General features: G+C 43.7%; 1 protein-coding gene across 1 annotated transcript; it reads right to left on the bottom strand.

Moving 5' to 3' along the window:
* Positions 1 to 264: 264 nt before the first annotated feature.
* On the bottom strand, positions 265 to 14838 carry POLR3D (RNA polymerase III subunit D). The gene is made up of 8 exons (XM_074287494.1): positions 14554 to 14838; positions 7828 to 7871; positions 7205 to 7356; positions 6902 to 7026; positions 6507 to 6669; positions 5603 to 5865; positions 5100 to 5252; positions 265 to 4931 (listed from the first exon to the last, which is right to left on the bottom strand). Exons 1-8 carry the CDS (start codon positions 14716 to 14718, stop codon positions 4809 to 4811), a joined length of 1188 nt encoding a protein of 395 aa, XP_074143595.1. The 5' UTR covers positions 14719 to 14838; the 3' UTR covers positions 265 to 4808.
* Positions 14839 to 20014: the final 5176 nt, after the last annotated feature.

Genomic DNA, 20014 nt, shown 5'->3' with positions numbered 1-20014 from the left:
TTCTTATTCATCTTCTTTACTTTTTTATCTGATTTTTCTCGTGCATCAAGATAATGGTATCAATATGTTTACATATTTTGGATTTAACATATATTTTAACATGTATAACATATATTAGATTGCTTGCTACCTGTGGGAGGGGATAGTGGGAAGGAGAGGAAAATCTGGAACACAAGGCTTTGCAAGGGTCAATGTTGAAAAAATTATCCATGCATATGTTTTGAAAATAAAAAGCTTTAATTAAAAAAAAAAAGAAACATACTCTCTTTTTAAAAATTATTTTATTGAGGGTTTTCCTTAATTAGGATGGAAGATTTGTTTTTTCTTTCACAACATGACTTTTATAGAAATGTTTTACATAACTTCACAAGTAACTTATTAATGGGAATTGGGGTGGGAATAAGGGAGAGAATCTGGAACTCAAAAGTTTTCAAAAACAAATGTTAAAAAAATTGTTTTAAATGTAACTGAAAAAAATATTACATTTTTAAAAAATTCAATGAATTAAATTATGCTCTCTATATAAATGATTCCCTGATCTATATATTCAGCCCTCTTCTCTCTAAGAAAGAAAGCTGAGCTAGTCATCCCATCTCCACTTTGAAATGAACACTCTGTGGGTGTTCTTCCCCTTTCCAGAAACTTCCAAATTACAATTCAGAGTTCCAATCTCCTCCCATTCATCTAGTTTTCAACCTTGGTGTGGTACTTGAATTCTCACTCTTCCTTACTCCACAGATTTGATCTATTGCCAAAACTTTTTCCAAAACAAGCAAAAATAACATCTTAGTTGGCATTTAAAACTCCTTATATAATGACTCTTTTCTGTTTTCAGTTTTTACCTACAGGTACTCAAAGATCTAGCTATACTGACAGTTCCTCAAACATCTTTCTGTCTTTACACAGCCTGTTCCCCCTGCCTAGAACACTTTAGCCCCTTTTCTGTGCCTTTTGGGCCTTCCTTTGAAGGTCAAAGCACATTTTCTATAAGAGGCCTTCCCTCTTCCCTAGTTGCTAAACATCTTCCCCTTTTAGACTGCCTTACATCTAGGAATGATGTAGGGCCAATGGGCAGAAGTTGTACATGTAGGCTTAATATAAGGGAAAACTTAACAATGAGTGCTGTAACTTAATGGGTTGTCTGAGGACAGAATAGATACTGTCTCACTTAAGTTCAATAAAAGGCTGGTTGCTCAAATTACCAGAGATCAGAAGAACTCATATATGGGCTGGACTCAACAGCCTCTAAAGGACTCTCAATTCTCACAGGTAAAGATATGTGATTATTCCTATTCCATGGATGAGGAGTGGCAGAACAGGAGCTCATGTTCTGCACTCAGGATGCCAAGAACAATTAATGTTCTCTCCATTACACCATGCAGTTTCCTATAGCCATGGTGTTAAACTCAAGTACAAAGCAGGCCAATAATTCCTACATAAGAAGCCCTGTAGGCCACATTTAGTTTTAAAAGGTAATGTTATCCATGTCTTATTGTATCTTTATTTTGTGAACAATTTGTTACATTTTAACATATTTCTATTTTACCACCTCTGGCTTACAACAGAGCTCAACCTTTACCTTTGGTACCTTTCCCTATTTATGTGCTCTATTATTGATATTTGCTATATACTTGTGTGCAGGTGAATACTTTGATAGATGTTAAATGAAATAATATTTACAAAAGACCTTGCTTCACAGAGATGTCTTCCTGGATATGCTCCCCATAGAAGAGCTAAATGACCCCTTTCCTTATGATCTCTAGGATTTTCTATCTATCTGTGTTTGCTATTAAACTCTCCTCATCCATCTAGTATACACTATGACTCATAGTTTTGTAGATAAAGATCTAGTTACAAAGTAGATCTGGCAATCTGTTTTTGTGTAGTTTTCAAATAAAAATCTCTGCTGTGTTCACTTCACTTTACAAATGCCCTTCCCTTTGTACTTTAACTTGTAATATTTTTATGAACTATGTATACAAAGCTGCAGTTAAGTCCATACAGACTTTTATTCCATTTTATGCGTGAAAGCAAGTGAATCAAGATATGTGATCCAGATGCTCAGACTAGAAGGCAATCTTGCTTTCCTTTTTCTTTACCCTTGATGACATCTAATTTGTGGCTAAGGAGAATGGAGAGAAGTAAAAAAGACACTGATGCAGGAAGACTGATTTATCGTGACTCAAAAAAAAAGATACCCTGAAGGGAGACATGCTGAGCCATTTGACAAAGAATATAACTCTCACAGTTCCACTCAGGAGTTTTAAAGGTCAGGGTCAGTGATGTAAAATCCTGGTAGGTACTTAACACCTTTGAATTTGGGTTTAAAATGTTCTTATTTTTCATCAAAAAGAAATCATGGAGTTTATCATGGAAAACCTTTGGCACAAAAAATCATCAACAGTTCTCAAAGAGCAGCTGGATAACAGCTACCATTTATGTAGTTCTTATGTTATCTCATTTTATCCTCATAACCCTGGGAGGTAGATGCTGTAATTATCCCCATTTTACAGAGAAGGAAACTGAGGTTGAAAGAGGATCAATATATTGAGTAAGGTCACTTGGATGATAAGTGAGTTTGGTTTGGGGTTCAGGTCTTCCTGATTCCAGCTCAGTGTTCTGCCCACTGGGCCACCAATTGCTTGAAAAGAGGAGCAATAATTGTAACCCAGAAGAGTCAGGATAAGTCAGGCTTACCAGCAATTCTTGTCTGCTGAGCTTCCCATTTAACCTATGGAAATCCTGCCCAAACTGACAATGAACTTCCAAGGAAGCCTCTCCCCAGTCATTTAACAGGTCCCAATCTTTGATTTCACTGCACAGAGACTATACAAGGATAAATCTTCCTCTACATAGAATAGCAACTGCTCTGCAACTTAATTCTGAGGAGGCTGTGACTTACCTATGATCACATAGCCATTAACTGCCAAAAGCAGGGCTTGAACCTAGGACCTCCTGTCTCCAAGGCTAGTTTTCTAACCATTACACTAAACTATTTTTCCTATAATAAAGCAGAGATGCATGAACTTGCTAGTGATGGGAGCAAACGGATAGAACAATACCCCAAATGGCCTACTAACCTTTGTAACCATTTACTGACCAGGAGGTTCATGGATGTTAGGACCAGGGAAAGCCTGAACTATAATTGATGTAGTAGTCTAACAGAATAAAGGTAAGCATTTGCTATATGAAATCAATTTCCTCACCAGGGCCACTTAGAAGCAGAGAAAGGGTCATCTTTATGAAATCACAGCCTACTGTGACCTCATTCCTATTCAACCAGCAGCTTAGTAGGCTCAGGGCAAAGGGCTTCTGGGGCATAAGTTTCTCAGTACCAATGGAACTCTCTTCTCCTAGGAAGTTATACACTAAGCTTTAACATCACTTCTATGGAAAGGGCCATTATTAACAGCCTACAGATGCAGTGCCATACCCTGCTTTGCAACTCAGATATATTTGTGCCAGCTATAATCGTGTCTTTGGAGATCATATGGCTAGAGAACAGAGTTTTAGACTAGATTTTTTTTCTCTATCAATCCAGAACTGCATCGCGTTCCTTGAACAATGCATTGCTTCAGGAACAACTTTAAGGAGAATATCTGAAAGTCTTGTATTTCCTACTTCCTAAGGCATGAAGTGTGCATGATGGCACTGGGTCATCTCTGTTTGTAGCTGATGTTGGAAGAAACTCAGTACAACTCTGAGATTCTACTAAGAAGGGAAAGGAGAGGCCAGCTTTTCCCCAAAGGGCTATCTCTTGGAGGGACCAAAGCCTAATGATCCAGGACAACCTGTACACCGAAGGCAGTAATACCATGGGCCTCCGAACATAAGTGCCAAACAAGAAAAGCCTGGCTGTGACTGTGATCCAAGAAGAGTAGGTATGTTTTATGGTGGTGGGAGAAAGGGGAATAAAGGGAAAGTCTCTCTAGCTCAAGGCTTTTGAAATAGTATATTACATCAGGGTGAGCCTCCCTCTATAATGCCCATCACTTTTTTCTTATCCAGGTATATGTCAGCAATTTACTAGGGTGGTGACAATACCTCAGGGCCAGCACAATTATTCCCTTCTGAGGAGAACCCGGCTACTCTGGCAGAGAAAAAGTACTACAGCAGTTAGGCATGGGATGGGCCCCCCAAATCATTCAATAGCACATGAAGACGAACAGTACGTTGACAGAAGTTTCTCGATTCATGCCTTCCAAAAGAGCCTATACTTTAGCAAATGTTGGCTTAAGAGTCCATGGGAAAAAGGTACCCTGCACAATTTGTATTTCAGGACCTTTAAAATGGTAGATTTTCCTGTGTTTTCTGCTTCAGAGGAGTAAAGCTGGAGCCTATTCCCCTGAGAAACAGCTGACAAAGAAGGACGAGGGGAGGAGTTGGAGTTCGAAGAACAGGAAACACCTATAATTCCTTCCAGGAGATTCAAAAGAGGAAACCAAAAGAAATAGTCTTATTTTCCATGACTCCATTTGGGTTTTGACTGCCCTTCAGCATATATGGATACAGTCAGTAGCAAAAGGGGGTTAACATAAATACACAGTATAAATAGAGTGGGCACAAGCCCATAAATACAGCAGCAGGCATGTGCATATTGTTTCCATTTTCTTCAAAGACTATCAAGTCATTCATCACCACTTGGGAAGAAGTCCTTGAATCCTTGCAATCTCTGGATAGCCAGCCATGATATTTATCAGAGACAGGAGTTGGAGGTTTGAATGGTCTTCTAGGTCCCAAAGGAATTCAGGAATGAAAATCCTAGGCAAAGAGAAAATGGCACTCCTTTCACTCTCAGTAGTCTGGCTTTACCGCTGTTTGTGATCCAAGAGGGATTCGAAATCAGGGGAACACACGAGCTTGTGTTTCACATGGCCCAGCACTGTCAGATCACCTGTTCTGCTATCTCCAATGCCCACAGACACCAGCTCCTACAAGTGAAGGAAGAATAATCTTATTGCTACTTGGTCTCAGCATTTCCTGAATCCCAACCAGTTTTGGGTTCTCTGCTTCAGCATCTGGCTCCAAGATCCCTCCTCCCAAAGAACTTTACTCCATTCACCCTTAAAAACTTATGGGTTTTTCCTTTCAAAAATTACCTGCAAAAAGGAGCAGGAAGTACCCACTGTTACATCCAGAGTCACTTTGCCCAGAAGCAGTTGCACCTTTCCCGATTTTCGGATAAGCAGTTTTCCCACTTGACCCTCTGTCAGGTCACTCAGTGTACATAGGTTCTCTGCCAGTTTAGCTTCCTATAGGTTAGATACCAAAGAAGAGAAGTCATTCTCAAGTGGGCTAAGGAAGTGAGCTACCTTCTTTCTCAGAACTTCAAATTACCCCAATAAACAGTAGCATGAGGGAAGGGGGAAAGAATGAAAGAGACAGGGCTTATGGCTCCTCAAAGAGCCCTCCTATTCTGAAATCTCCCAAATGAGTCAAGGAGTATAAAATGAGCATTACTGGCAAAAGTTAGGCTAGAATGCGAATGATACACACTGAGGGGCTTCCTCTGCTTGTGACCCTCAGTCCTCTCCTTCCCTTAGTGGGTTATCAAGTTTTTTGCCTTTCCTATCTCCCCCACTTACACTCTTCATGATCATACCCGATCTTTCTCTGGCTTCACAAGCACCATTTGCCCATCTTCTCCTTGAATCTCTGTCTTAATGGGTTTGATGTCCTGGGTGGGAGGTTGACCAGGAAGCGTGTCAGGAAGCTGCAAGAACAAAAGCTCTTCCTCCTTGGCAAAGCTCAGCTCCCTGAGTAAGTCTGCTACAGACACATCTTGAGGAAGTCCAGGCGCCACCCGGCCAGGCCTGGAGGGGGCAGCTGCTTTGGTCTCTTCCTCATCTTGGGGTTCCTCTTTCACTGCACCAGAAAAAACAAATGAAGGGATTTCCACCATGTGTGTGCATGTGCAGAAGTTTGGAAATCTTTGCACTTACAAAACCCACTTAAAAGTACTTAAGTATTTATGAAATTTCAATGTTTTAAAGATCTTATAAGCAAGTGACCCAGAAATGTACAAACTGGGAGATCCATATAGGGATTTGACCAAATGAACATTTAGAAAAGAAATTTCACACAGTCTCAAGAAGCCTCTCTAACACACTTTTTTGAGCTAGGAAGCATTCCATACTTCCAGTGGAAGGACATAAAAAGAATGTATCCAACATATTGTAACATGTCTCAAGGCAAGAGAAATATGTATGCATCCATCCTTTGCAAACTTCTAATGCAAAGTGCCTTTTGAAGGGAGGTCAGAATGCAGAGGATGAATTTCATTCTGGTGCATCCTGCACAGGTATGTCAGTGGGCCAGGAGCCAGATGGCTACAGAGAACTGAACTACCGGTGCTGGGCACCGTGTGGCACAGGAAGGCAACCTCCTGGCATGGGAGGCCCTAGTTCTTTTTAGGCAGCATAGGGAAACACTTTTAATTGAAGGGAGAGATTCTCTGGAGAGAAAGTGAGGCAAGCTGGAGACAAGGAGTCGGGGGAGAAGGATACCTTTCAGTGCTGGCACATCCACCTCCATACTCTCTTCCTTCCCTACCCAGGGCTTCACATCAGGTTCCTCATTCTCTTCTTTAAAAAGCCACCCTGAGTGGGCCAGAGGAAGCTGCACGGGTTTATTGCGGGTGTCATTCTTGAGCCCCGGGTCATCTATAAACTGTTGGAAGGAAGAATCAAAAGACTCTTAACTTGGCAAGAAGAAAGGCACCACCTTCAATGGGACCCTACCGTGTCCCTTTCTCAGCTAAAGGGGCTGATCCCCCAAACTCCCAAGACTACATGCTGGCCAGCCTTTTGGAAGACATACCGCCAACTCAGCCACGCTTCACAGAGCACCCTCTGCAAGCCCACATAGAAACCCTCTTCTCCCTGGAGTCCCTGATACTCACATCATCCTTCTCTAACATTCGGAGAATTTGTTTTGTTTCCTCATCTGTTTCCCTCTTCTCCTTTTTAATGTTGATGATATGAGATGGGCCAAAGTCTGACACATCCACGGTCTTATCCCAGCTGCCTGCAGGGAACCATTCAGCTCATTTGAGATAAAGAAGAAGAGTTCAAGAAGAAAAAGAGATCACCCAAGGACCATGTGCACCGACCCCTCCTTCTTCATGACAGGTCGGCCCCTCTAATCCCCTTAGGAGTTAATTCAAGCCTACCATCCATTTCTGACCCTCACACTTTTGCGCTACCTTTCTTTTTCATCATTTCTGCAGGACCCTGTTCAAAGATGGAGTGAGACTGGATCACTTCTGGACGACCCCTCCCCCGACCGTGCCCATCTCGTTGCCGGTCCCGGTCCCTCTCTCGTTTTTCTTTCTTGACTGATATTTCTTCTTTTGGCCTGGAAAAAAGAAAGTGTCACTTTGCCTTAAGAGCAGCTGTACCGTATTTTCCCCTTGCTCAAGGATATATGGACCTTTTCTAATCTGGGGAGCATCTCCTTAATTTTAGGGTTCAGAAATCACGGTGCCTTATATTTCCATTCTAAGGGTAAAATGAATCAGAACTCAAACTGGAGTCCATCTCCTTCTGTTCTTCCTCCACACAGGTCATTACAGCTTGATTCCCCCATCACTTTCAACCTTATTAACTATTAACTACTGAAATACCCAACACAAGATGTTTAAGAAAAATTTTTTTATGACTATTGAGATGCTAGAATGAAAAGGATTCTAAAAGGTTGGGGTTTTTTGGGTTTTTTTTGGCCTAAATAGATCACAGCTTGAGTTTGAGACACCTTAAAAGCTCTAGAGACCTAAGATCCTAAAATGGTTAAAAGAGAAAAAGCCTCACCAGAGGCCTAACCACTTACTCTTCCTTGATCTTCCGGCTAATGATGTTAGGAGTGAAGGTTTTCTGAAAGTAAAATAATACAAGTCATAAAAGTATAGAACAGCACAACAAACATTCATCTACTTTTTTTTTTTTTTTTGGTCCATACAATACTCTGAAAGAAAGAGAGATTCAAATTTTACAGAACTGGAACTGGCCTAGGAAAAAAAATTTCTAATGACTCATGTCATATAAGGTAGGGTTATGAATGAAACTCCTAACTCTCACACTCATTTGCTTTTATGTGTAGCTTCACTCTCACTTTTTCTGCCTCCTCCAAATCTGTAGCTTTATATCTATAGGGAAAAAGTTTATTCTTGATATAGCACATATGTGACATTGATAGATTCATCCTGGCAGTGTCTTACACTCAAATAAGGTCCAGCAAGGTACTTGCATCCCTCACCTCTCTCTGAACTGGCTTACTCACTCCAAGTTGCAAACATGCTGGTAGGTTTGGAGGCCGTGTGAGCTTTCTTAGAATGGGGCTGACCAAGTGTGACCACACTGCTACTATTTATGTTCTAAGGATACTACTAAGGGTAACCTGGTGTGTGAGAGGTATACTTTCCTACTTCTAAATCCTTAAAGAAGTACTTCCCATTTAAATGTCAGTCACTAATGATATCATCAAATCTTAATCTTGAAACATTTTTTATGAAGAAGCTAATTAATAATAATCATAATATAACATTTACTCAATAGAAGTCTGTCGCTAGCTGTTGTCTCCAGAAGCTGCCGATCGCTCTCTGGGAAGAGATCTGCTGTGTCTACTCAAATCTCTCAGACAGATTCTTCTTCCTGTAGTGAACCGTTGTCTCCAGGCAGTTGCTGTTAACTCTTGTCCAGAAAAGTGACTTCCCTTCCTGCAGAGAGCCCCATCAGGCCTGATGTAATGCAGAGACTTCTCCTCTTTAACTCTTGTCCTTCTCCAGTCCAATCTGCTCTCCAGGCCCAATGTTGCCTCTTTTATCCTCCCAGAGAATGGGCGTGGGATAATGCAAGGGCTTCTGGGAAGAACCACTTCAGCCAATGAGCTTGCTCCTTCTATCAAGTCAACCTGAGTTCTCACCTTGTAATTGTCCAGACAACCTGAATTCTCACCTTGTCACTGTCCAGACAACCTGAGTTCTCACCTAGTAATCCTAACATCTCCCCCTTTCTTTTGATTTAGAACATAGGACAGTCATGACCTTGAAACATAAATCCATCAATATGGGAAGTATTACACATAATTACATAAATTACATAAGCACATAGTAACAAAACACATGCTATAAGTATATAACAAATAACATGATCAAATAATCATAAACTGAGAATTTATAAATGTCCATAAGTCCATTGTCCATTAGTCTCATCTTGTGTTAGGAAATCCAATGATTCCTGCTGGTTTTAAAGTTCTTTAACAGTCTTTTTATTAGCCATGCTCTTTCGGTGTAAGATGTTTCTTAGATTTTCTCCTTTGTTTTGCGGTCTTTCTCTTTTTCTGTCTCTCTCTGATGGACAAGGCGAATACAACTCGTTGGCACCCATCTGATTCCTTCTCCTGCTGAAGAAATACAAGCAAACCCTCTCCCCCAGGCAGTTAACCTATCTGGTCCCTTCCATTCACCACTTTCTGGATCTCTCCACATCACCTTGCGATTATCTAAGGACAGTGGAGCTGCTCGCACTGGACACTGCCCTTCTGGTGGGTTATAAAACCTGTCTGCCGGAGCCAGTGCATCTTCGTCAAAAATTAGAAAATTAATGGTATAGAGAACTAAATTTAGAAGTTCTCTAGGGTTACCTGTGGCTCCCCCTTTCTTTTGTTTTTGGAGGAGTGTCTTAATATCTCTGTTTCTTCTCTCTACTATTGCCTGCCCTTGAGGATTAAAGGGTATGCCCGTGGTATGTAAAATCTTATACTGTGCACAAAAGTGTGTAAAATATTTGGACGTATATGCAGGTCCATTGTCTGTTTTTATTGCTTGTGGCACACCCATAATTGCAAATGCTTGTATAAGGAATTCAGTGACCACTCGGGCTGTCTCTTTTGCTGGCCACGTTGGGCGCCAATTGTAGCGAGCTGTCGTCTCCAGAAGCTGCCAGATCACTCTCTGGGAAGAGATCTGCTGTGTCTACTCAAATCTCTCAGACAGATTCTTCTTCCTGTAGTGAACCGTTTTAAACCTGAAATCTGCCAACCTAATCAGGTCTGCTCTATTCTCTATGGGTTATTGAGAAGGGTTCCCCTTCCCAAGTAGTAGACAGCAAATAGGACAATGCCAATTGTTTCTCACTACTCTTTAAACATCTAAAAATTGTTTTCTCCAATAGCTCTCAGCAAAGCAACATCTCTGGGATGCACAGATTATAGCCACACAGATACAATGGCCCTCTTTTCTTCTGGGTGGTTCTCTTTCTGGCCATAGATAGGGTAGCAAATGACAACAGAGACAGGCAGCTATTATTTTTCATCTTCCTTTTCACCTTCTGTTTTTGCCGGGTCACTTTGATTTCTAAGGCTTCAAAACAGGGCCTCCCATGGAGAGTAATCCATTTCTTCTTCTTCTTTTTTTTAAATAGCTTCTTAATTACAAGATATGTGCATGGGCAATTTTTCAGCATTGACAACTGCAAAACCTTTTGTTCCAACTTTCCCCCTCTTTCCTCCCACCCCTTCCCCCAGATGGCAGGTTGACCAATACATGTTAAATATGTTAAAGTTAAATACAATATATATACACATGTCCATACAGTTATTTTGCTGTACAAAAAGAATCAGACTTTGAAATAGTGTACAATTAGCCTATGAAGGAAATAAAAAAAGCAGGTGGACAAAAATAGAGGGATTGGAAATGCTATGTAGTGGTTCACAGTCATCTCCCAGAGTTCTTTTGCTGGGCATAACTGGTTCAGTTCATTACTCTCTACCGGAACTGATTTGGTTCATCTTATTGTTGGAGAGGGCCTCGTCCTTCAGAATTGATCATCATACAGTATTGTTGAAGTATATAATGATCTTCTGGCCCTGCTCATTTCACTCAGCATCAGTTCATGTAAATCTCTCCAGGATTTTCTGAAATCATCTGCTGGTCATTTCTTACAGAACAATAATATTCCATAATGTTCATATACCACAATTTATTCAGCCAGTCTCCAGTTGATGGATATCCACTCAGTTTCCAGTTTCTGGCCACTACAAAGAGGGCTGCCACAAACATTCTTGCACATACAGGTCCCCTTCCCCTCCTTTAATATTTCTTTGTATATAAGCCCAGTAGTAACACTGCTGGATCAAAGGGTACGCACAGTTTGATAACTTTTTGAGCATAGTTCCAACCTGGTCTCCAGAATGGCTGGATGTATTCACAATTCCACCAATAATGTATCAGTGTTCCAGTTTTCCCACATCCCCTCCAACATTCTGCATTATCTTTCCCTGTCATTCTAGCCAATCTTGACAGGTGTGTAGTGGTACCTCAGAGTTGTCTTAATTTGCTTAATTCTCTTATTAATAATGACTTGGAGCATCTTTTCATATGACTAGAAATAGTTTCAATTTCTTTATCCGAGAATTGTCTGTTCATATCCTTTAATCATTTATCAATTGGAGAGAGAGAGTAATTTATTTCTAACTCAAACTCAAAACCCCCAGGTTTAACAGGTATATAACAAATAAAAAACATATAATTTTCCCATAGTTCCCCAATAATTCTCCAATTTATAATTCTTTAGACATATCCTTTAAGACCCTGAAAAGGATAATATTTAAACGTTTATGGACAATAATACCTTTATAACATCCCTACCTTTAATCAGTACTTTTGACTTTTGAGTAACTTTCCAAAAGGTCCCTTAGGTAATATTAATATGAGGTTTTCTTTTGAAAACTAGGTTTTCAGCTACTTCCCTCAAGCTATTCATTTACATGACTTCTTTTCCCCTTTAAAGTTCCCCCAAAGTTTCCTATAACCCAATATCAAAAGCATATAAGTTTTGGGAACAGAAGGGACACCCTGTGAACTTTACTCCATGCTTTTCAGTCTATAGAATGGCTCATCATTCAACTGTGCCTTGCATGATATAAGTGATGGCTAGCAATGAAAGGGAAGGACAGCCACTGCAAGTCTTCACCATATCTACTCTATGGAGGTAGCCAAAGACCAGAAAGTTTGGGCTCCAGGAGGGTCCAAATACTCTGAATTTGTATTTTCAAATACTTGTGGGGTATTCTTTACTTGTATAATTCATGGGATCTGTAACTCAATATATCCCAAACTACTCATTTCTCCTTAAACCTAACTTTCTTAGTTCTGTCCTCATTTCTGCAGATGGTGTACTCAACTAACTGGTCTCCTTGCGACAAAGGCTCCAAAGTAAGGAGTTACCTCTCTTGTTTTCCTTTCTCTTTTCCAGCATCTAATCAGTAGCCAAGTCCTATCAATTTTCTCTCCATGATCTCTCTCAATCTATAATGCCCTCTTCTCTACTCAAAGTGGCAGAGTTTAGATTATTACCCTTAACTTAGATAATCTAATTAGCTTTCCCATCCCTTATTAAACAGAGCAGGAGACTGTTCAGAAAGATGGAATAATTTGTCCAGGGTTATCAGTTAATTAACCTCTTGATTAGTCCCCCAAAGTTCTAGTTTCTCCTCTCTCTAATCAATTCTTTACAAAATTGCCAAAGAATCTTTCCCAAGCACAGCTATGGCTCACGTAAGATCCCTCAGTAATTCTCCATTTAAAGTAAATCATTCCTTAGTGTGACACGTAAGGCCTTCATAGTCTGGCTTTTCCCTCTAGGTGATGCATCGTTGTATAGAAGACACTGGCTTTGCCCTTCAAGGTCAGTGCCTGCAAAAATGTAAATTTATGTTCCAGGTGACAAAAAACTTCCCCTAACAATGAGGTATCAGCAAGCAGGAGCTTTGGGGGAGGTAGTGGGCATGCTTTTTCAGAATAGGTTGGACATCAGAGAGGTGATGCCATGGCACGTAAGTGAGTGGGATTGAGATGAGGGTGGGTTGTGCAAAGTCACCAGCCTCATTATCTCTTTTGGGTCCAAGGGCCAGATACAGATCAGGAGGGCTGGAGATGGGTGAGCCAGTGATCTCCGACATGTCATTTTGGGGAACCCTTGGAGGATAGGTAAAACAGCTCAAGAACCATGGTACTGAGTTTCTAAAGCAGAGAAGCTGTGGGAAGAAAGAAAACTGGCCTCAAGGAGTTAGATTAGAAAACTCAGGTGAACCTTGTCTGATGAATTGTGGCCAGATGGCTTCAGATATGGAGAACATAACCCCCTCATCACCCACCTCACAGACGGTGCTGAAGATAGCCTTTTGTCAAGCTCACCATGCATGCCAGTGAATCTCAGTTAACACATTTGTAGCCAAAAGCTTGGCAATCAAGTGACTTTTTTTTTTTTTTTTTTTGGTAAAGTCACAACCACACATGAAGGTGCCTGACTGTCTGGTAGAGAAAGAATGTTGATCTGAATCAAAGAAATTTCAGGTCCTTTATGGATTAGAGAATTGCTATGATACTTATTAGGCATCTTCTCTCTAAATCCCCTTTGTTCAGAGGCACTGTCCTGGTCCAGGCCGCCTCCTGGCCTCTTCTCACTTGGACTACACAGCCTTCTAACACCCACATGGCAGGTCTCCCACTCTAAGGGAGGAGGAGAGGGGATGGCTGGAGGATCTGAGTTTAAATTCTGCCTCTGACATTTTACTGTGTGACCCTGGGCAAGTCCCGAATCCTGACTGCCTCCAACAGAGAAGTCGGCGGCTCCCTGCTGCTGCTTGAAGTAAATGCTCTTGCTCGGCACTGAAGGCAATCTGAGTCCAATTTGTCTCTTCACACATTCCGTATTTCTTCCCCTTTAGCTCCCACAGTCACACACCAGAGCCCAGGTCGGGTCTGTCTCCGGACTCCGGCCCAGCATTTATGCGGTTTGTATTCGGTACTGACCGTCCACGTACAGGCTTCCCCTCACACAGAACGCGAGCACCAGAGGGACCCACCGACGGGGGGCGGAGCCCCAGCCCTCCCAGCAGCAAGGAGATGACATTTCCCACCGGACTCGAGGCTAGGTCTGGACCTTCAGAGTGGGAACGCACGATCAAACTTACCCTCAGATGAGACGGGCTGGCGGTGTGACCCGGGCAAGTGATTTCACCCGCCTGCCTCAGTTTTCTCATCTATAAAATGGGGGTCACAACAGCACCTCCCTCCCCGCCGGCTGCGGGAATCAGATAAATGGAATCTTTCTAGAGGTTAAGGTGCTCGCTTGGCACAGCCCCTGGCACTGGCTTGATTTGTCTTTTAAAAATCTTTTTGCTAAAGCCTCGGAAGGTGTAAGTGCGCAGGGCTCTGACTCTGGAGATCTCCCGGAACGCTCCGAGGACACACGCGCGCGAGAATCCTGACAGCTCTTCCCGGAGAAGCCGGGATAAGCGATATCCCCCGACAGATAGGATCCGAGCAGGATCGGAGGGGGTTTCGGCCTTGAGGGGCGCCAACCTAAGGAGACCAAAGCGGCCCAGGCACGATGAGTCCCCGAGGGGAACCGCTTGGGCAAAGGCTCGGAGGTGGGGCACGAGGGCTAAGGCACCGAGAGGCGATAGGAGGTCGGGGGAGCGGACTGCCCGGAATGTGTGCGGGAAGGCGGGGGCGAGTCTGGCCGCACGGCTGTCCCTTACTTCCCTCCTTACCTTCTTGACGCCCCCGAGGGTGAGGTCTCTGGAACGAATAGAAGGGAGGCGGCCCGGGGTGAGGGGGGCCGCGGGCCGCCGCCCGATAAGCCCCCGGGCCCCGGCCAGCGAGGGTCGGCCCCCTCCGGCGGGACCCGGCTCTCCTGCCGAGCCGCCCTCTGACATCCTGAGCCGGCAACCTAGAGCCACGTGGTTGAGAAACCTCGGCGGGAAGGCACAGGGAGCCGCTCACTGCAGCCTCCCCTCCGCCGCCATAGCCGCGACTGCGCCGAAGAAGGGGGCGGAACCTAGCGTGTAACTCGGGCCGCCACTTTGAGGAAGGGCGGAAACTCGTCTAGCCCGCCGCTTCCGTCTCTTTTCCCGGCAGGTCATCCAGGGGCCGCGGGGAGGGGCGGAAGTGGGTGGACCCAAGTGGGCGTTGCCATTTTAGTAGAGGGCAGAAGTGAAAATGCCGGTATCCTCTGCTGCTTTCTAGCGTAGGTCCGTGGCCCGTCTCGGACCAAGTTTGGAGGTAGCCATCTTTTTAGGTGGCGGAAGTACCGCCATACTGGAGGAACGCTAGGGTGCAAGGACTGCGCTCCGCCGGCGTCAAGTCGTTTCTTAACGCTAAGGGTGCCTAGTTTTCGTCTCTCGGGCAGCTGCGTGCAGTGTTGGGTGCGCTTCTCCCTCGCAGGCGGTAGTGGGGGGTAGAACGTCAGCGCCGAGCAGCTCCCGCCCCTAAAGACCTTACGTATCAGTACAAGCATTTGTTGGGCACTGCGGTGTGCCGGCCTTGCATACACCCCAGGCTGGGAAGATGAAAAAAAAAAAGCCAAAGGCCGATTCTGCCCTGGAGCTCCCAGGCGGAGGTGGGAGGCCGCGTGCGAACTGTGCACAAACAAGATATAGAGGGGCCCAATTAGAGAGAAGCTTCCGAAGAAACGCCCTAGAAAGCGTGCCCGAAAGGGGCGCGAAATGACGTCAGCGCCGTTGTACTAGCTCGGTAGTCGTCCTCTACAAACCCCCAACCCAGCGGGAAAGGCTTCAAGTGGAGGCAGTTGAGCTGGTCCTTCAGAAGCCGCTAGGGGGAGCCATAGCGCCGGGCCTGGGATTAAGGCGGCGGTCTCAGGCATTTCTAGCGCTGTGGCCCTGGGCGAGTCTCCTACCAGTCGGTCAGGTGCTCCGGGGAAGGAGCTGGCCAGCTGCTCCGGGCTCTCTGCCCAGAAACCCCCGAATGTCGTCACACAGGGAAAGGGTGAGGAGACTGGCGAGGGCCGGACTGCGGAGAGCTTTAAACACCACTGGCGTTTGATCCTGGAGATCATTAGGAAGCCTTTGGTCAACTCGCACCGGCCAAGGAGGAGGGGGCGGGGGCTCGAGGGCAGCAGCAGGGTCCCGGGAAGGCGCCTAAGACGTGAGCGTGGCTGAGATCAGCGGAGAGAGATGCCCTTGCTAAGGAGTTTCCTTCACAATTCACTTCGGGCCCCGTGTCCACAGGAAGCCTTTTCTGGTCCTTTCTCTGCCCCCTCCAGGTCTCCAGTGCTTTTTTCCTCTCAAATTATTTTCCACTTTCTCTTAGTCAATAAACAGCTATTAGGCGCCTGCTGTGTACCAGGAACTGCGCCAAACTGGCGATAGAAAAAGAGTGTGCAAATATATATGCAAATGTGCATATAAACCACAGCTGTGGTTTAGATAGGAAACAATTACGAGAAGGGAGATATTCTCATTAAAAGCTATCCTAGAGAAGAGGGACTTCAGGGGGACTTAAAGGAAGCCAGTAGCTGGAGAGGAGGAAGGAAGGCCCCAGACACGGAAGAGAGCCACGGAAAAAGTCCGGAAGCAGCCTACGTAATGTCTCTTCTGGGAGCGAGCTTCCCTGTCTGCCTCCATAAGGGTTTGGGAGAGAGGCTTCTTGTAATTCATCAGGGCCCACTGTCTTGAGTTGAACTGAGGTATTATCACATACCCCACCTAAAGAACTCCTTCCCTCGTGCATATTTTCTGGGAAACTTTCCCCTGCAGGGTTTTCTCTGATTCCTGCTTCTCTTCTGCTGGATAAATGGACTTACTAGCTATTCACAATTCATGATGGTCTTTTCTATTGCATGTGTGGGAAGGAATCAAGCCAGCATGAAGCTAACCCCCTTAAAAGTGCCCAGGGAAGTGACTTTCCTTCTGAACCCTTAAAAATAGTATTCTTAGAAGAGCCATTAGTCGGGAGGCAATAAGACGTAATTCTAGGCTGGTATTCTTGGAGACTGGAGAAAAGAATAGCCTGCCCTGTGGCACTTCTCTCAGATCTGTTGTCCCCACGCACAGAGGAAGAATCAAGGGAGACCGAGGTTATGCCGCTTGCCCAAAGTCAGAGAGCTGAGAAGTGTCTGAAGCTGGATCTGAACTCAGCACTCTATCCATTTTGTACCCCTATGACTGGCCCATACCATTCCCTGATAATATTTCTTTTGCCACAGTTTACACATGACTATTTGTAATGTTACAGCTTGTTCACATCCACCATATGCTTTTCCACTACCCTTTGGGTGATCCCCAGCTTCAGTTCCATAAAGGCTTGTAATTTTCCATGACTCATAACCATATGGCATCACAGGAAGAATATTGGTGATAAAAAGATGAACCTTTACTTCAGTAAAAAATTTAGGATTGTTGGATTATAGCACAAAGAGGTTAACAGAAGCTCTGGTTTCCTGGGCGAGGGCCAGGAAGATGGCCATGTCCTTTGGTCCTTCGTTGAAGAACATGGACCATGTTAAAATGATGCAGTGCCATCTTATTGGTCTCTGTAACTAGTGAACTGTGTCAAAGATGAATTAAAATTTCTGCCCCATCTGTGGGGAGGAAGATCACATCCCTATTTTGGATGCCTCTGATGTGTTCTATCCCTTGAAATTCAGCAAAGGGAAGATGGAGATTTCTCTTTGCTCCTCCCCAATGGCAGTGGGTGACCCCAAATACAAGTCAAGCACAGAAAACCATCCTCCTCTTATGAAGTGGATCTTTCCCTACTGATTTCATAAGCCTGAGTCCCAGGCCATTTGCTGCTGCTGCTGCATTTGTTTCCCTCCTTGACCACAGGCCAGTGAAGAGCAGTTCTAAGTAATGGAGATTTCCAGCCTAGAGAGATGATCCTAAAATCTGTGAGGTTCAAGAACCAAGCCTGACTGCCAGAAGAATATGAACTTTGTAAATTCCTTGGATAATGCAGATATGAGGTGAATGGGGAAATGATAGTCCTGGGTTTTTGCAGAAGTACAATGAAGTTGGTTTTTACCTCTTGACATAATGTATTTTATGACTTATTTTTTGTTTCTATATTTGTTATTTCCTTGGGCAATTAAGTGGCCAAGTAGATAAAGTGCCCATCTTGGAGTCAGAAAGATTTCTCTTCCCAAGCTCAAATCCAGCCTTAAGACACTTACTAGCTGTGACCCTGGTCAACTCACTTAACTCTGCCTAAATTTCTTCATCTATAAAATGAGCTGAAGAAGGCAATGGTAGACACTCACTAGAGTGATACTAATCTTTGGCAAGAAAATCCCAGTCAGGCCTCTGTTAATTTGTGTTTATGAGCTTTTTTGTGTCTTAAGAATTTTCTGTGGTTGAGAATATAAACTGCTACCTCGTACCTGATATTTATATTGTAAACTAAGTCCATTTTCTAACAGGGACCCTTAGCCCATGCCAGGTACTGCCTCTTTGGTAGAGCAAGAACATTTATGTAAGGAAAACCGATGAAAATAACACAGCCTGCCCCCACCCCCACTCCAGGCTAATCAGGGAGAAAAGAAACAGACTGTTCTGAGAACTAGGGAACTGTCCCTCAGATGAATGTCCTGAAGAGAGCTGTTTAAAGGCTAAGCAGAGATTGAGGAAATAATGGTTGCAGGATAGTGGGATTCATCAGCTCTCGTTTGCATATGATTGTTTTTAGAGCTTCAGAGTTATAATTGACAGAATTTCAACCAAGTCATTCTCTGGTAACTCTGGAGAGATTGATTACTCAAGAAAATGTTGGATTCAGAGCAGAACAAATGGAGGATTTCTTGAGTTTTGTTTTATAAGGCAGGGATGAGTCAGTGACCACCCAGAGGTTCTCATTTAAGGCATTTAAGTCTGTAGAGAAGCCAGCAGGAGGACAAGCTTTGAGGAGAGGCTATAGGACTCCAGCTGAGACAGCTCACCCTTTGGCTGCTTTGCTGGGTATCTTCTGATTGGAAGAGAGGCTCTGTTTTGTTGATTAATTTGGAGGAAAGCTAGAGCTGCTGCTGCAAGCTCATTGGATAAGAGATGAATCTTGCCACTGTGTGAAGAGCTATTGAGCTTATTGCTTCTGTAAGTGTCATAAGCAGCAGAGAGAGGGGAGACCTCTCAGAAATGTCTGGGTTGCCCTCTTCTGCCCTTGGCTTAAGAGGGGGAAATTGGGGAGAAAGGTAAGCATTGAATAGGTTTTGCTCTGAGCCGTGCTTTGCTGTGAGAAGAGTCTTAGAGCTGATTGGACAAAGCCGAATCCCCTGCTATTTGCAGATCTTATGCCAATTCCCTAGCTTAAGGGAAATGCTCGTCATTGAAAGCATTAACACTTTTTCCTAGTGCCCTTTTGTCGGTTTCTGGGAGAAAAAAGAACTTGTCACTGTTTCATGGGCTCAAGAACAAAAGAGATAATTTTGTACCAAAGGAGAGTGGGGAAGACCTGAAAGAGAGTCACTAAGCAGCCTTCCCATGGTATAGATTTTTCCTGAAAGGACCAATAACATCAAGGCCTGCAGACAAGAATTGTGAGCTGCTCTGAGGGACAAGGGTTTCCTCATTCATGTGTCCGAAGCTGAGTTCCTATAGGTGCATATGTATATATACTCTCTCCCAAATGGTATGTATTGGTGGGAGATACAACCCAGGTGTATGGGTGGAAGAGTGACATGGTATGATTATTCCTGCCTTTGTCTTCTATGGAGTGTTATTATTCCTGCTTTTGCCTCCAGATGAATAATTATTCTTGCTTTTACATTTATTGTTTATAGAAGCTATTTTATGTTAAAGAATTGATGGTATCTTGGATTCGTCTTGCATAAATGGGAAGCACATTAGTAGGAGCTCAGGAACTCCAATGGTGAGCAAGAATATTGGTGATAAAGATGAAACTTTACTTCAGTGAAAAATTTAGGATTGTTTGATTATAGCATGAAGAGGTTATCCCCCTCTCCCCACCTCATACCAGTATTATAACTATGATCTTGATAGCAGAATATATTGAATTACAGCAGCATGACTGTTGCCCTAGCTTTGGAACCCCAGATCTGCCAGTGTTGGAGGAGAGTTAGCCCAGAGAGCAAGGGAAAAACGCCATGTATATGCTACACCCATTTTGGAGAAGAATCTAGACATGCGCTATCATAGATAAGCTTTGTTTTAGAGATTCTCTTAGTGTCTCTTTAGAGTCAGTCTCCAATGACAGAAACAAGCC

This window comes from Sminthopsis crassicaudata, chromosome 2 (assembly GCF_048593235.1).
Source record: "Sminthopsis crassicaudata isolate SCR6 chromosome 2, ASM4859323v1, whole genome shotgun sequence".
In the NCBI taxonomy this organism is placed as follows: Eukaryota; Metazoa; Chordata; class Mammalia; order Dasyuromorphia; family Dasyuridae; genus Sminthopsis; species Sminthopsis crassicaudata.
Note: the sequence above shows the minus strand (reverse complement) of the source record. Positions and strands in the feature narration are given on the sequence as shown.

Excerpts from the sequence above, each read along its gene's own strand:
- POLR3D (XM_074287494.1), bottom strand. The coding sequence starts at position 14,718 with ATGTCAGAGGGCGGCTCGGCAGGAGAGCCGGGTCCCGCCGGAGGGGGC. Across the intron at positions 7,872-14,553 it reads CCCTCGGGGGCGTCAAGAAG|AAAACCTTCACTCCTAACAT; the intron begins GTAAGGAGGGAA and ends TTTTACTTTCAG. Across the intron at positions 6,670-6,901 it reads GAATGTTAGAGAAGGATGAT|TTTATAGATGACCCGGGGCT; the intron begins GTGAGTATCAGG and ends TCCTTCCAACAG.